A 16,574-nucleotide genomic window follows, 5' to 3' on the forward strand; every position below is an offset into this window, starting at 1 on the left:
CTAATTTTCCCACAAAACACCTCATTTTATATCAACAAATACAACTGTGAGACATAAGACATGACAAATATGAGACACTAGCCAGGATAACTGTGCGATAGTATAGGATAACTGCAAGACATAAAACGTGCAAGCCAAAACGATATATAAAAGTTTCGCCCAAATCGTATCAAATGCAATCTACTTTGAAAGGTATCAGCAAGAAATAGAACAGTAAATGCGGTTTGTAAATAAAAAACATATACTCCCTCCGTTTCATATTAAGTGTCTCAAATTTGCCCAAATATGGATGTATCTATACCCAAAAAGCGTCTAGATACATCTAATACTTCGTCACTTAATATGAGACGGGAGGAGCATTTATTGAACTCTCCTGTTTGCATGTGACCACTATGCGGCGTGTGTCAGGCTTGGCTCCTATGGTAGAGTGGCACATGACACTTGTTGCACTCCCTATGTTCCAATAAGGCGTGCTAACTTTGTCCTAAGTAAATTTTATTAAAGTTTGACCAAAGTTATCTACCAGTATCAATATTAAATTAGGTTTACTAAATTCATCATGATATATACCTTCATATTATACATATTTGATACTCCCTCCGATTCTAAATTCTTGTCTCAAATTTTCCCAAATATGGACGTATCTATTCTTAAAAACGTCTATACATGTAATATTTCGACAACAATTTAAGATCGGAGGGAATATTATAGATGTTAATATATTTTCTATAACTCTGGTCAATTTTTTAATTTCACAAAGTTAGATCATCTAATAATGTGAAATTACTATTACCTTCTTTCCTTTATATAAGATGTTCTTGCTTTGTCCTTATATATATATATATATAGAAAACTATTTTATAGAAAAATCTATCAACATCTATAACACTTCTTAAATCTGATAGATGTTTTTTTTTTGCAGGGAGTGTTATAGATGTTGATAGATTTTTCTATAAAATTGGTCAAACTTTAAGAAGTTTAACTCATGGCAAAGCTAGAAGACTCTATAAGGAGTAATTGAGGTAGACTTTTAACAAAATCGTTTGTGAACATATCAGGTGAAACTTCTATTCAGTTAAACTTTTAATCCTAGCCAATAGACCTCAAATAAATGTATCATATGAAAGGTGGAACCTCAAATCACTTGCATATATATTTTTTTAAACCCACTAGGCCTCTAATTACGTAGTTTTTTTTCTTCATAAATGTGTTTACGTGAATAAAGGTTTCTTCTTTCATCTGCTCTGATATGAGATCTAATGAAAAGTTTTTACATTAAATAGAGATTTTTCACGGAACGTCGTCAACTAGTTTTTGTTTTTCTTTGGACGGGCTTAAACAGTTTTTTTTTTTAGAGGAACGGGCTTAAACAGTTGAGCGTCACAGGTTTGCGAGCCCGGAAGATGCTAGCCCACGTCAGCTATCAAACAGCCTGTTCTCTTTGCACGCCGGCTCGGCCCGGCCCAACTCTAACATTCACCCCTTGGTGGGCAGTAGGGCACGCTGGCTAGATAGGGCACCGCCGTTGGAGAGCGGCAGTGCGGCTGACTGGCCGGCAGAAGGCCGCCGGTGGCGCCGGCGATATGTCTAGAGGTGATGTGGTCTGAGTTCCGATCGAGCTAATGATCCTCCCCGTCAAAAGCAAGAGGTGAGCTGTTTGTGTTTATGTTGGCCAATTCTGTTTGTTCCATTAATCCAATAGATCTAGATAATCAGATTTTAGCACACTCGATTTACCGCTTCTCTTCCTCTCAAAAAGAACAAGAGTAATTTCTCTTATTTTGTTTTTGGAAATTTGGATTATTCTCTTCGATGTCAGCCACAGTTGATATACACTGGATATACATACAAAAGATAGCGTTAGTAGCATTGGCAGTCCTGACCAGTGACCTGCATGTAGAATCACTCGATTGATTTGAGTAAATTTATATATCCGGCGGTAAAGAAGAGCCAAGACTACTAGAGTAATACTGCCCATAAATGTCATTCATTATTGTAGCCCAATATATGCTTGTCGATTCGCGAGAAAATAAAATATGTTTGTCTAAGTTAAGGTTACACAAACCAAGCTGCTAGAATTTTATTCACTTTACATGAGTATGCATCCAAAATAAGGTTGCATAAACCACTCAGGTTGATAATCTCCTAAGTTTTGTACTTAAATAATCCAATTTCTCACTTCCAGTAGCTTCAGAACAACAGGGAGACCAAACTTAGGTTGCAGGGTTACGCAATTCACAGGAGCGTGCTTATACTCGGGGACAAGAGTGAATGAAAACTTCTGTAGAATCATGGCCAGAACTGATTTTGCTTCCAACATTGCAAAGTTCTGACCTATGCACGCCCTTGGTCCAATTGAGAATGCCAGTAGAGCGTATGGAACCTTTGCTGCTCTTGTGACGCCATTCTGAAATCTTGATGGATTGAATTGATCTGCATCCTCACCCCAGATCTTCTTTTCACGGTGCATGATTGGAGAAGGCATTATGATTGCATGGCCTTTGGGTATTTTTATTTCTCCCAGTACCATATCTGTTATAGGCTTTCTTTGAATGAAAAGAGCAGGGCTATAGAGTCTCAAGGTCTCAAGGAGTACCATTGTCATCTGCAATACATGCCATGTTTAAGTTAGCTGTAACGTGGAACATCATTGCAGAAATTCATGCGAAATCTTGTATCGCAAGCAAAGCAAACACTATAATGCAGGGAACAACTTAAGACAGAATCAAGAAATCAACATACATGAGGATCAATATATTTTTTTCCTACCTCTTTCAATTTGCTAAGGTTGTTGCCGCTAGGTGTTTCCTTTCTAAATTCCTTCAAAACCTCCTCCCGCAGCTTCTCCTGCCATTCTGGATACACGCTGAGCAAGAATACTGTCCAAGTAAGTAGGAGTGATGTGGTTTCGTAACCAGCGAAGAAGAATGTTTTGCACTCATCTATGATCTCGTCCATGGCCAAGCTGATCCGCTCTTGTTTCCCTCTATCTGTCGCAGTGCAATCCTTAAGCATCAAGCCAAGCAGATCATTTCCATTTCCACTCCCCTTTGACGCTAATCGTGATTCTATGATATGCATGAGCGTGTTCCTAAGCTTCTTTTCAAGCATCCACTTCTGCCTATTCCTTTCTGTAGGAAGGTATCTGATCTCAAAAGAACAATGCCGGGAATGAGTTATCATATGGATAGGCAGTCAATGAATTCAGTTCTTGTTGTACATTGTATGCTAGCAAAGCATGATGTAAAAAAAAAAGGTTATGCATGCAAAGCATAAGGCATATTACTTGAATCCTGGTATCTGCACGTCAAGAGCACTTGCCATGAAATTTTCCTGGAGCTCTTTCATCGCCTGGAAGGCTTCTATTCCTAACTTGTAACTACTTCCGAAGGCTGTATGGGATATGATATCTGCTGTTAACTCTTGGGCTGGTTTATCGAACTCCATTCGGATTTCTCCATGCTTGTTCTTCGAATTCCTGGACCATGTTTTGAGCGCAAGACGCCATTGTTTTTGTCATCATCTGCATCACGCAGCAAAGGGGGAAACAGTATGTATGAGGATTAATTTCATAGAAATTAAATATACTGCTTATGTCGTTCATTTTCTTAATTAGATCTTTCTCTCTCATTATGTCTGCTTTTTTGAAGGAAACTGGAGGAGAGGCTCCGATGGTACATATAAGCAAAGAAGAAAAAGCAGGAGAGTGGAGAGGCCTCAAAAGGTTCAAGGTACCGTGGCAAGGGTAACTAGCATGCCAAACAAGCAAAGCGTCGTGAGCACCTTCCCTGAGCCTGCAACTCTGCCAAGCACTAGAAGGCGCAACACGACAGTACGGAAAATGCTATCATTTCTAAGCTTCCAAATTTGCCAAGCCACAGTGATGAAGACCTCCACGAAAAAGGGTTTAGAGAACTCAGATTTAGCATGGAACAAGCGCTAAAGGAACGGACCAGGCAAAGCCCCAGAATCCCCAGGCAGCGCCAACATTCACGACTGAACTGGCAATCAAAGAAGAGATGATCCCTCGATTCTCTGATGCCACTTGAACAAAGAAGGCAGGCAAGGAGGCCATCTCAATTGCAGTGCAGACGCTCCAGCAAGTAAGGAACTACTTGCACTATACCTATCTTGTTCTTCCTACAAGTACGGAACTACTTGCAGATGGGCATCTAGGCCTATATCAGAACTACTCCGTAGAATATAAGTTGCCTTAAATGTGATGCACAACTCACCGTAGTTTCTGGAGTGCATCTCCATATGCGGGTTCGGAGCATAATTACAATTTACGACATTAGGGAAAATTATTACCTTTAGCTTATCCATGGCGAAAGCCCTGCGATGGCGCACCCAATCTGCACCTTCCACCAATACCAGTCCCATACTACCAATCAATGTTAACACGGTTGGGTGCGCGTCATTCTTCACGAAGTGCCCAGACTTGGTTGAAAGGATCTGCCTTGCCAATTCGTAGTCGAAGATGCAGACACGGGGCTTTGACCCAAACCAATACAGAAATGGCTCTCCTGCATAGCATGAGATTTGCAAGTTTGCATATCAAACTATATTAATTATGAACTTGGCTACTAAGAGTGACCATGATTGCACTGGATAGGCATTTCTAGGTTTAGGAATGATTAGTCGGGTTGCTTGGTCACCATGTAGCATAATAAACCAGTCGCACCAACAACAGCACATTGTGCAAATTTAAGCCGAAACTGTACCATACTGGGTCCTCCACTTTAGGTAGTGTGGTGCAATTCTTTTAATGTAGTTGTGGTCGTGAACATCCATCACAAAACCATCTGCCTCTTCCTTCATTCTCTTCACTTCCTCGTTGCAGCCTTTGAAGAACTTGTAGGGGGGTCCATGGATCCCTTGCTCCCTGAGCTTCTTAGCTATGGTGTAAGGCCTCCATATGAGGCGCACAATGACGTAGTCCCATAGCCATGAGACAGCAAGAACTAGCAGAGGAATCAGAGCCAGAGAAAGAGGAGAGGCCATGGTGAAGAGATGGACTTGTGTTGGAGGAAAGGAAGGTGCTGCAACAAATAAAGCCCTTTGTTTGTTTGAAGAATATGAAGGGACTTGTACACGTCCTCAGCCATGTAATTTTTTTCTTAATATGAAGGCGGTGCGATATTTCAATGTTGAAGAGGACGGTGAATGATGGACTCAAAATACTTCCTTTCTTTTACAAAGAAACAATGCATGCAAACCAGGAATAAATAGTGCAGGACAAAACAATTGTTTACACATGATAACACCAGATGCAGGTTCACTGGTTTACATGTCCTTGTTGCTTGTTATCTTGCATTTGCTATAATGGGTTAGCCGGCTCATCCACTCATGTCAATATTGCTTTTGGCAAAGTTCAGCAAAAAACGCAAGTACAAATGTTTTTAGCCAACAGCAATGTGTGTGTGTGTGTATATTGTATATCCTAAGGTGAGATTATTTATTATGCCCTGTTAGCATAAAGGTTTTAGGCATTGGATCCTGTTTTGATTTAAAAAACTCCTCTGAAGATAAATAATTACATATTGCACCTATGTGATTAAAAAAATACAATCACAGTGTAGTCGCCAGGGTATCTCTCCTAATGGAGGTCACAGGTTCGATGGCCTTCGTCCGTTGCTTAAGTTTAAAGTTTTCAAAAGTCATAGTGTCTTTGCTTTGGTACGTATGGAATCAAATAAGAGAAGGTATAACTTGCCAAACAGATGCAAAAGAATTATTGATCATCAGTTGTATGCTTCAAACAGTTTCATAGCTGATATACCAACATGATAATAGTTAATCTGGGAAGGAAGAGTGAAAGACAGGCATGAGAAGACGTAGATTGGCTGATTCCTCAGTTCAAAACTTGTTGCTTGGTATTTAATAAGTTAAACTGTTTGGTCATGCTAACCTGAGCTGTTGAGTTAGAGTCTCCTCACCATATTTGTTTATTTGTGCCTTAGTATTATGTAAGCAATAATAAATAATATAGTATAAAAAATGATATTTTTTTTGTCCAGTAAACCCATTTACTGGAGTAGCCGGGAAATGAGGTTACTGGGCAGTAACCAAAACCCTGATCACCATATAACGGAAACAACAGTAAATGAGAAAGAGCAGTAAACAGTCTTGAGTTTGATTCTTTAATCTGCTTGACAGAGAACTGTAACACCAGTAGATACATTTGATTAAGAGTTAGTAACCATCTTGTCCACTAGATCAGATCTAAATGTGGTTACCTCAGGATGGCAATGGGGCGGGTCTGGACAGGTCGACCAAATCCCAAACCAACTATCCATTCACGAAAATATCCGTGGATGCAAAACAATATCAACATCCATATCCACCGGGTATCCATGGATTATCCATATCCATGCAATATACATCATAAATTGCAGCAACAACGGCGAGCATCGGGGAAGAGGGAGGAGATCGGTGGGGGAACCGGGAGTCGAGGACAGATCGGGGGCGCGGCTCGTGGGGTGGGAGTGTGGGACTGAGGGAGAGGAGGGAGTTAGGGTTAGGGTTGAGTGGAAGGGGACTATTTATATGAATCATATAGCTAACTAATGGACGCACATGTTAGCTATTTATTTATTTTAATAATACCGGGTATCCATGGATCAAATGTGATATCCGTGCTCGCTCCATGTGTTGACGGGTATCCATTAATGGATATCCATGAATTGAAAACCCGTTCCATACCTGCGATCCATGGGATGGATATCCATGGGATGGATACCCATGGATATTCACATTTTCACTATCCATTGCCATCTTGACGGTTAACCATTGAAAGCTGAGATGGTGTTTTCATTCTCTTGCTTTTAAGGTGGTTCCAGTTCACACAAGACAATCTGTGCTGCATGAAATATTTAGTTTTCAAAGTTAACCAACCGTGAGGGTGGTTGCAGGATAAAGAAGCAAACCCATCTACATCGCTGCCAGAAGATCTCGGATAATCGATGTCTAGAAGAAATAATCCGAGTCACTGCTGCCAGAGTGCTGGGCTCGTTATTTGCAACCGTACAGGTACAATTCAGCTTACGGAACATGTGTACAGCACAGGTTGGTAGTTGGCATGTCATTTTCAGTCTGTGGTGGATGTATTGCGATGCAACGAATGGATGCCAAAATGCTAAAGTTGAAAGAGACTGAACAAGTAATTTCACGAGAGCAGGTGGCAATCAATTGCTATCTGCAATCTACGTGTTGCATGCAGATGCAGGTACCACGTGTCATAAAATGCAATCAATAGTCAAGCTGGGCACGCTGTTTTCTTGTACAGAGTACCATACGGTACACATCTCTCATTATTTACCTGTTCAATGATTTTTGCCCATCTAATTTTTATGTACGCCAAATCTGGTTGTAACTGGCCTTCTGTTTGGCCTGCCAAAGTAAGCTTGAGCTTCGAGAAATGGTCCAACTTGGATCTCAAGCTCGAAATAATCACTTATATATAATCTAAAACGTAAAAGAAAAAAGAAGCTGTAAGTTATCTACGCATCTAATTCTGAACTCTGGCTGTAGTCCTGTTCCATGCCATGAATTCTGATTTGGTACAGACAATCCACATCTAATTCTGAACTCTAGCAATATCTTGTTTATTTACAGTTTTACACATAGAAAAGTTAAAACCATGTATCATACATTCATGCATCTAGTGGACTCAAAATTATGGGAAGACCGGACTTTGGCTGAAGTGTTAACAGATCTGCAGGTGCATGCACATACTTTGGAGAAAGAGTGAAGGAGAACTTCTGCAGGATCATCGCCAACACCGACTTAGCTTCTAACATTGCGAAGTTCTGACCGATGCATGACCTTGGCCCTATGGAGAATCCCAGGAGAGCATGTGGAATCTTTGCTGCTTTTGTGATCCCATTCTCAAATCTCATTGGATCGAACTCATTGGCTCTGTCACCCCAGACCTCCTTGTCTCGGTGCAGCATTGGAATAGGAATCACAATTGCTGAGCCTTTAGGTAAGTTGAGATTTCCCAATTTCATATCTGATATAGGTTTTCTCAGCATGAAAATAATAGGGCTATACAGTCTCAGTGTCTCAAGGAGCACCATTGTCATCTGCAATACCAATCTCCAGTGTTAGGCTGTCAGCTACAAAAGTTGCACATTTAAGATAAAGTTGATTCATATGTAACAACAATAATAATTAGAAACCACAGCTTACTAAAGATATTAAGTTGCTGACACTTGCAAGAACTAAAATTGGATAACTAAGGAATCTATGCAGGCCACGTTCGAATTACCTCTTTTAGTTTACTAAGCATGTCTGCGTTAGGATTTCCCTTTCCACATTCTCTCAGAACCTCCTCTCTAAGCCGCTCCTGCCATTCTGGATACACACTGAGCAAGAACATTGTCCAAGTAAGCAGATGTGAGGTGGTTTCATGCCCTGCAAAGAAGAATGTCTTGCATTCATCAATGATCTCATCCACACTCAGAATCTGCTCGCCTTTCTTCCCTCCTTGCTCTTTTGTGAAGCAAGCCTCAAGCATTACACCGAGCAGATCATTGCCAAATCCACTTTCTTTCGATGCTACTCGGCATTGTATTATTCTAGATAGCGTGTTCTTAAGCTTGTTTTCTAGCATCCACTTGCATCTGTTTTGTTTAGTAGGGAGATATCTGAAAAAAAGAAAATAATTAGCGAGCCATAATGATTGTAGATACAAAATACTACCCTTGAGATATGAACAGATTTACTTAAATCCTGGTATCTGCACATTGAGCATAGTTGCCACGGTGATGGCCTGAAGCTGTTTCTGTGCATGGAATACTTCTTTTCCCTCCATAAAGCTACTTCCAAAAGCAGTACAGGATATAACATCTGCTGTCAACTCTTGGGATTCTTTGCTGAACTCAACTTCTATCTCTCTGCTCTTGCTATAGGTTGCCTGATCTTCCCACTTCTTGATCAAGCATTCAGCACAACTAACCATTGTTCCTGTCATCATCTGCAGTTTAGGATCATTTTAAAATTGTTAACAGTAGATTTTCGGAACGAAGAGATTGTTAAGGGTATGTGAGTGTGATACCCTAATATGTGATGGTGACACCCGTCATGTGAGGATAGCACCCAGTGTATGAGGGTGGTGTCCGAATGTGCAAGGGTTAGGTACCCAAAAGTATGAGGATAATACCCAAATTGTAGTGTGTGGTATTCCACAGTAGTTTAGGACCATGTATTCACTTGTACTCCCTCCGATCCTAAATTCTTGTCTCAAATTTGCCCAAATATGGATGTATCTATTCATAAAAAGTGTCTAGATACATGTAATATTTTGACAACAATTTAGGATCGGAGGTAGTAGTATATATAGCCCTTTGGGCTTCTAGTCAATACATGAAAATCATTTGTTCCTTTCTCCAAAGTTAACAGATATTACATGGCTTCAAACTGAATTTGAAACAGACTGTTACCTTAAGCTTGTCCATAGCAAAAGCTGGGTTTACCACTCTACGGTGTCGCACCCAGTCCGAGCCATCCACCAGCACTAGCCCTTTGCCAATCATCGCCAGAATAGTCGGATGTGTATCATTCTTGATGAAGTGTCCATATTTGTTTGCAAGAACCTGCTTAACCAACTCGTAATCAAAGATGCAGATTCGAGGTTGTGGGCCAAACCAGTATACATACGGTGATCCTGATACCATTAAAATGAGAACATTTAAAAAATGTGAGTACATAGGTACTAAATCAGGGTTAGATATTACTAAAAAAAAGTTGGGGTTAGATCGATATATCATATATGTGCATTCTCGTACTGCAGACCAGACACCTACGTATTTACTTATTCCCATGGCCCATTTAAATTTGTTTTCAACTGTTCTAGTTTTTCTTTTCCTACTTTGTGATTCTGCTTTGGCTACTTGCTCCGGAGTATCTCCAAAGTCTGAAGTAGACAGGCAGTCAGGCACCATATGGTGTGCCTACCCACCTGAACCTGGATAATTAGGGATCGGATATAGATCTCGAATATAGGCTGCAAATGGATTATGGTGGATACCTTATTCTTTAGTACTCCCTCAATCACTTATTATGGATCGGAGGGAGTAGCAATAAGGGTGGCATACAAACTGCAGAGTTTACTCCTACTTTCTGACGCAAGAACTTGCTCTTACTGAAAACACTAAGAAAAACTCTTACTGAAACGCTGTAGCTGAACTTACTCTTCCTGATGCAATAACGTAAGTTTACTAAAACACTTTAGCAGACTTGCATTAACCTCTGGTAAGTATTTTCTTCCCAGCAAACTAATATCATATATATGAACTATCAACCAAAACATACTGTTATTTCTTCTATGCTTCGTTTCCATTTTAATGAAGAACCATACCGTACTGATGCTTCCATTTCACAAGGTGCGGCACTATCCTCGGGAGGTAGTCGTGGTCGCGGAGGTCCAGTTCCACGCCGTCCGCCTCCGCCTTCATCCTCCTGACGTCCTCATTGGAGCCTGTGAGGAACCTGTAGGATGGCCCGTGGACGCCCTGCTCCCGGAACCTCCGTGCCATGGCGCGAGGCCTCCACGCGAGACGCACCACGGCATAGCTCCACAGTCGCGAGGTGGCGAGCGCCAGGAGCGCAGCTAAGACCACGAGCACAACGGGTGCTGCCATTGACCCCGGAGGCAGTAAGGTTCCCTCTGGCCTGTGCGCGCTTGCTTGGAAGGTTTGGGATGTTTGAGGAAGGATTGATTGGGATGTCTGAGGCTGGCTGTAAGTATACTAGCTATTACTACCTATATATAGCTTGTTCTTTTCTTTCGAAAACAAGCCTATATCCTCTGTATGGATTGATGGAGATGCACAAAATAAAAAACTACGGAGTAGATAGCTGGGTTGGTAATATGGGTGGCTGGTTGATTAAGATGGCGATTGACTTTAGCCTTTGGTGTCACTCTCGTACTCTCGCTGTCGGTGATGATGATTGTAGATTGATGCTCAGTGTGGCTAGGCGACAAAAGGCGGCGAGCAGCCTGTGTTAGAGCATCTCTAGCAAATCATGTCGTGAATTATGTGTGAACTTGTTCTAATGGTATTAGGTCCAGTGTTAATTTATGAAGTTTCTATGTATGAACTTGTGATTCTTCGACGCACGAATCGTTCTGTGTTTAAATTTTTCACATTGGCGGTTTACGGTTTCAGTATCTGTTCTTCCCGACATTACTTCAAAGTTCAGTTCGACCGAACTCGCGATCCGCTAGGGATGCTCTTATGCCTGGATTCTGGGAGCGGGGCGGTTGGTTTAATTTGCCTGCTTGCAAGCTCCTTTCCCTCTTTGATTTTGAACCACTAAAGCCTGTCTTTATTTACTCACAAGCAAGAGTCTTTACGTAACGATACTTCAAACACAGCCAGCCACCCAGGGGCTCTTGGAACCACACACCAAAAAGTTTATAATTATTGCCAGTCTTAGCTACCACATGTGGTGCACAGTCGAAGAGAGCAGTGCGAGTTTTTCCTTTCTGCAGCAGCGGACCATACTGACATCGGCACAACTGTCTGTCTCTAAAATCAGATTGGTTTACAGATTGGTTATCGTGTAGTCTGTTGCGAGGCAAACAACACTCCTTGTCGCTAGGAGTTCCACCGGACGGAAATGTTGGTTTTTCTTTAAGCGAAAACTGAAAGGTCGGTAATCCACAGCAAGCACAACAAAGCCTCTCCAGATTACAGCGCCTCCTGTCGCACTTCCATCAAATCATGTTGACGGCCTGTTAGGCTGTTATGAGGTCTTCACTCGTACCTTTGGGTGGCCTTAACGCTGATCCCTCTTATTCACGAAGCTGAGCACACCCCAGCAAAAGGCTCTTCCGGTTTTTGGTGTAGCTAAGGTGCCACGCTGCATCATTTTTTTTTAAAAGGAGGATAATCTCCGGCCTCTGCATCGACTGATGCACAAAGCTATCCACGCTGCATCATACATGGACACACAATAGTAATATGTAGTCATCATACATGGATTAGTTTCATCCATGCATCACAACATCACAATGTAGTAGCCGAACTTAAGATGCAAATCTCCGAAACATGGCTTGAACAAAATGTCATCCTTGACTAAGAGCATCTCTAGGGTGGATACCAAAAAACTGCCACATAGATATTTTCGCAAAAAAAAATTCCCCAACAACATACCAATATTAGGTAGGTTGGATACTCAAATTTTTTGGTTATTTACCCATAATTCGCCTCCCAATACCCAAATATGGGTATATGGGTATTCCCTCCTAGGATACCCAAAAGATGCAAAAACCTTGGAGGGAACTCCAACATCCAGTTTCATGAATTTTCAGGACCGAAGCCGAAATCCCGACCACCTTGTGTGCTCGCCAGAGTCTCACCGGAGTGGCTCTCCAGTGCAGCTGGAGTCTGGCCCAAGAGTCTGATTATGTGCATGTGCAGTGATTTTCACCCATCCAATTTACGCCGAATCTGGTTTTTAACTGGCCTTTTGTTTGGCCTGCCAGACCAAGCTCGAGCTGGACTAGCTTCATTTAAATTTGAATCTCAAGCTTTGAATAATCAGTTTACATAATCTAACCCATAAAATAAAGTTTTACATAATCAAGGCATACCCAAGAAGTTACACATGCATGAACTCCGATTTGGTACTTTGAATCCACATTTAACTCCGAGCTCTAGCTATCTCACAAGTTTTTTTAGAGAATGTATCTCACATTTGTTAACACATATAGAAGCTAAAACCATCTATCATAAATTCATGCATCTAGTGGATTCAAATTTATGGGAAGACCGAACTTAGGCTGAAGAGTTAACAGGTCTGCAGGTGCATGGACATACTTTGGTCAAAGAGTGAAGGAGAACTTCTGCAGGATCATTGCCATCACCAACTTTGCTTCTAACATTGCGAAATTCTGACCGATGCATGACCTTGGCCTCATGGAGAATCCCAGTAGAGCGTGTGGAATCTTTGCAGCTTTTGTGACCCCATTCTCAAACCTCATCGGATCGAACTCATTCGCTCTGTCACCCCAGACCTCCTTGTCTCGGTGCAGCATTGGAATAGGAATCACAATTACATTGCCTTTAGATAAGTTGAGATTTCCCAATTTCATATCAGAGATAGGTTTTCTCAGCATGAACATAATAGGGCTATACAGTCTCAGTGTCTCAAGGAGCACCATTGTCATCTGCAGAGCCAATATCCAGTGTTAGGCTGTCAGCTACAATAGTTGCACCTTCAAGATAAATTTGATTCGCGTGACAAGAATAATAATTAGTTAGAATCGGTATGGTGAAAACAACAACCTACGAAATACATTAACTGCTGATACTTTCAAGAACTAAAAGTGGGAAATTAAGGAATCCATACAAACCACGTTTGTCTTACCTCTTTTAATTTACTAAGCATGTCTGCTTTAGGATTTCCTTTCCCACATTCTCTCAGAACCTCCTCTCGTAGCCGCTCCTGCCATTCTGGATACACACTGAGCAAGAACATTGTCCAAGTAAGCAGATGTGACGTAGTTTCATGACCTGCAAAGAAGAATGTCTTGCATTCATCTATGATCTCATCCACAGTCAGAATCAGCTCGTCTTGCTTCTCCCCTTGCTCTTTTGTGAAGGAAGCCTCAAGCATTACGCCGAGCAGATCTCCAAATCCACTTTGTTTGGATGCTAGTCGGCACTGTATCATTTCAGATAGCATGTTCTGAAGCTTCTTCTGTAGCATCCATTTGAATCTGTTACTTTTAGTAGGGAGATAACTGAAAGAAGGACATAATTAGTGAGACATAATAATTGTATCTACGAAGTACTATCCTTGAGATATGAAATGGCCTACTTGAATCCTGGTAGCTGCACATTGAGGAGAGTTCCCAAGGTCATGACCTGAAGCTGTTTCTGTGCATGGAATACTTCTTTTCCCTCCCTATAGCTACTTCCAAAAGCAGTACGGGATATAACATCTGCTGTCAACTCTTGGGATTCTTTCCTGAAATCAACTTCTATCTCTCAGTTCTTGCTATTGGATGCCTGATCCTCCCACTTCTTGGTCAAGCATTCCGCAGAACTAACCATTGTTTCTGTCATCATCTGTAGTTTAGGCTTATTATTAGATTGTGGGCGGCAGACTTTTGGAAGGACTTGAATACATGGCTTCAAATTGGAAATGAATTTGAAATTGTAGACCGTTACCTTAAGCTTGTCCATTGCAAAAGCCGGGGTAACCACTTTACGGTGTCGCGCCCACTCTGAACCATCCACCGTCCCTAGCCCTTTGCCTACCATCGCCAGAATAGTCGGGTGCATATCATTCTTGACGAAATTCACGAATTTGTTTGCAAGAACCTGCTTAACTAACTCGTAATCGAAAATGCATATTCGTGGTTGTGGGCCAAACTAGTATAGGAACGGTCCTCCTGATACCATTCAAAAGAAAACATTTAATTAGGTAAAAGAAAGCTGACTATGGAGGTACAAAATGGGGGTTACATACATGTTCACATACAGCAGACTGGAAACTGATATAAAGTATAAACCATGAGACTTTGTTAAAAGAGATTGTGTACGTGGAGAGATTTACTATTTTCCATAGCCCTTTTTATTTCTCTTCCAGATTTTGAGGTGTTGACGCGTTGTTATCTTTTCAACTTTTCTTTTGCCACCTTGCTGGCAAAAGAATTGGGTGGGCATACAATTAAACTGAACCTACTGAAAACTTTGCAACTGATTCAGTTACAGCTTGTCAGCCAGTACGTTACGTTGCTACCCACAAAAGAAAAAAAAAAGCTTGTACGTTACTACCCGCAAAAAAAGGAAGAAAAGATGCTAGTACTATCAAAGAACAATTTTTTTGCCCGACCAAACATACTGCTTACTGCTCCACTACTTCCTAATTTCCATCTTAATCAAAACGAAAGCCAACATACCGTACTGATCCTTCCATTTGACGTAGTGCGGCACGATCCTCGGGAGGTAGTCGTGGTCGCGGACGTCCAGTTCCAAGCCGTCCGCCTCCGCCTTCATCCTCCTGACGTCCTCGTTGCAGCCTCTCAGGAACCTGTACGGGGGCCCGTGGACGCCCTGCTCCCTAAACCTCCGGACCACGGCGCCAGGCCGCCACGCGAGGCGCACCACGGCGTAGCTCCACAGCCGTGAGACGGCGAGCGCCAGGAGCGTGGCAAGGGCCACGAGCAGCACGGATGCCATGGACGCCGGACTTGCGCTGTGCCTTGTTGCGATAGATACACAGAGGTGGCCTTGATTTGATCGAGATCCGTAAAACAAATCTGGTGGAGTATTTATAGAGACATCTATTGCTTAGGGGGCCTTTATTGTTCATTAACTGTTTCCAAATGCAAAAGTTGTCTTTTTGTCTTTTCTAGGCCTCTATATTTAGAGTCAGTTAAGAGGGGAAACAATAGCATAGCCCACTTCTAAGTCTCTAAAATATTAAAATAATATTGCCACCCATCCATTTTATTTGTTTCGGATTTGTCTACGTACGTGTATCTAGACGTGTTTTATTTTGTAGGTACATCTATATCTAGACAATTCTGTGAGAATAATATATCAGAGGGAGTAACTATTTTTAAAATACTATTCATTTGATGGTAGAGCCATATAGCCATTTAAGAGCCGAAACAATCATATGGCCCATTTATGATCATCTAAAGCATTAAAGTAAAATTATTTTTTAAAGATTATTCATTTGATGGTAGGGCCAATCTTAGAAACAACAACTGTCTCTGTACACAAAGTTTAATGATAAGAACAGAGACATGTTGCAGATCCCAACTTAGAGGCACATTTGTCTCTAAGCAGGAGTGGGCGAGCATTGGCTTTGCCCCTAACAATTCCGTTATGAGTGGAAATTAAGTGGTAGTGTTTGAGAGTAAAAGTTGTTAGCTAGCATCTATACTCAATTGGCTCCTCCAGTCTCCAATATTTTGTGTTTGCTTGGCTCTCTTCCCGTCTCTAATGCAGTTATTGCATCATTTTTTGGGCTGCCTCTAAGCTTAGAGGTGCCTCTTCCCCTTGAGGTAGCCTCAAAGAGGTAAAGCAGTCACGGGCATCGCTTGTCAGCCTCTAAACACTGAAATCATCATTATTTTGAAAAATATAATTTACTTGTGGTAGACCCTATATGCACTAGAGTTATCACCTGCCTATATGCACTGCATGTCTTGGTAATAAGAGAAGAGGCGACCAGTGGGTCGCAGCCTACAGGCATACCGTCGATGCTTGGGAGAAAGCTTCTACCTTTTTGTAAATTTTATGAAATCCATATTTTGGCACCTAAAAAAAATCTGAAAGATTGTACTAAGATGCCTTACCATGGTACGCACCTACACAGGCATAAACAATTTATAATTTTATATCTTTGACCATTTTAAAATGAGAATACAACAACTTTTGTGGTCATTTGACAAAAAAACATTCATGCCCCAACCGTGTACCCCAGCCCCAGCTCAGAGCAAGGTGGCTACAGGACCATTTTATGATAATGGAAATTCATACTTAATAAATGTGAGCTCATCCCACTAGAATCACATTTTTATGATTCACCAACTATTTATTTAC

At 41.5% G+C, this 16,574-nt stretch overlaps 1 protein-coding gene, 1 long non-coding RNA gene and 2 pseudogenes across 3 annotated transcripts; 1 reads left to right on the forward strand and 3 right to left on the reverse strand.

Annotated features, from left to right (window-relative positions):
• Positions 1-1,458: 1,458 nt before the first annotated feature.
• LOC112272030 lies at positions 1,459-5,264 on the forward strand. Of its 2 annotated transcripts, XR_002965708.1 has the most exons (4): positions 1,459-1,648; positions 2,842-3,550; positions 3,651-4,103; positions 4,844-5,264. It is a non-coding gene; the product is annotated as an uncharacterized LOC112272030 (long non-coding RNA). The 2 variants fall into 2 exon arrangements; XR_002965706.1 differs by lacking the exon at positions 2,842-3,550 and having other exon boundaries at positions 1,465-1,648; positions 4,844-5,256.
• LOC100840489 lies at positions 1,958-5,032 on the reverse strand (annotated as a pseudogene).
• A 2,173-nt stretch (positions 5,265-7,437) lies between the features above and the next one.
• LOC100823608 (cytochrome P450 709B2) lies at positions 7,438-10,953 on the reverse strand. Its single transcript, XM_003557827.4, has 5 exons — positions 10,364-10,953; positions 9,447-9,670; positions 8,730-8,980; positions 8,273-8,651; positions 7,438-8,087 (listed from the first exon to the last, which is right to left on the reverse strand). The coding sequence occupies exons 1-5, from the start codon at positions 10,644-10,646 to the stop codon at positions 7,656-7,658; spliced, it is 1,569 nt and encodes a 522-aa protein (XP_003557875.1). The 5' UTR covers positions 10,647-10,953; the 3' UTR covers positions 7,438-7,655.
• Positions 10,954-11,422: 469 nt separating this feature from the next.
• On the reverse strand, positions 11,423-15,346 carry LOC100828323 (annotated as a pseudogene).
• Between the last annotated feature and the right edge of the window lie 1,228 nt (positions 15,347-16,574).

The sequence above is a fragment of the Brachypodium distachyon genome, chromosome 1 (genome assembly GCF_000005505.3).
Source record: "Brachypodium distachyon strain Bd21 chromosome 1, Brachypodium_distachyon_v3.0, whole genome shotgun sequence".
Classification (NCBI taxonomy): domain Eukaryota; kingdom Viridiplantae; phylum Streptophyta; class Magnoliopsida; order Poales; family Poaceae; genus Brachypodium; species Brachypodium distachyon.

Excerpts from the sequence above, each read along its gene's own strand:
- LOC100823608 (XM_003557827.4), bottom strand. The coding sequence starts at position 10,646 with ATGGCAGCACCCGTTGTGCTCGTGGTCTTAGCTGCGCTCCTGGCGCTC. Across the intron at positions 9,671-10,363 it reads GAAATGGAAGCATCAGTACG|GATCACCGTATGTATACTGG; the intron begins GTATGGTTCTTC and ends TAATGGTATCAG. Across the intron at positions 8,652-8,729 it reads GTGCAGATACCAGGATTTAA|ATATCTCCCTACTAAACAAA; the intron begins GTAAATCTGTTC and ends TCTTTTTTTCAG.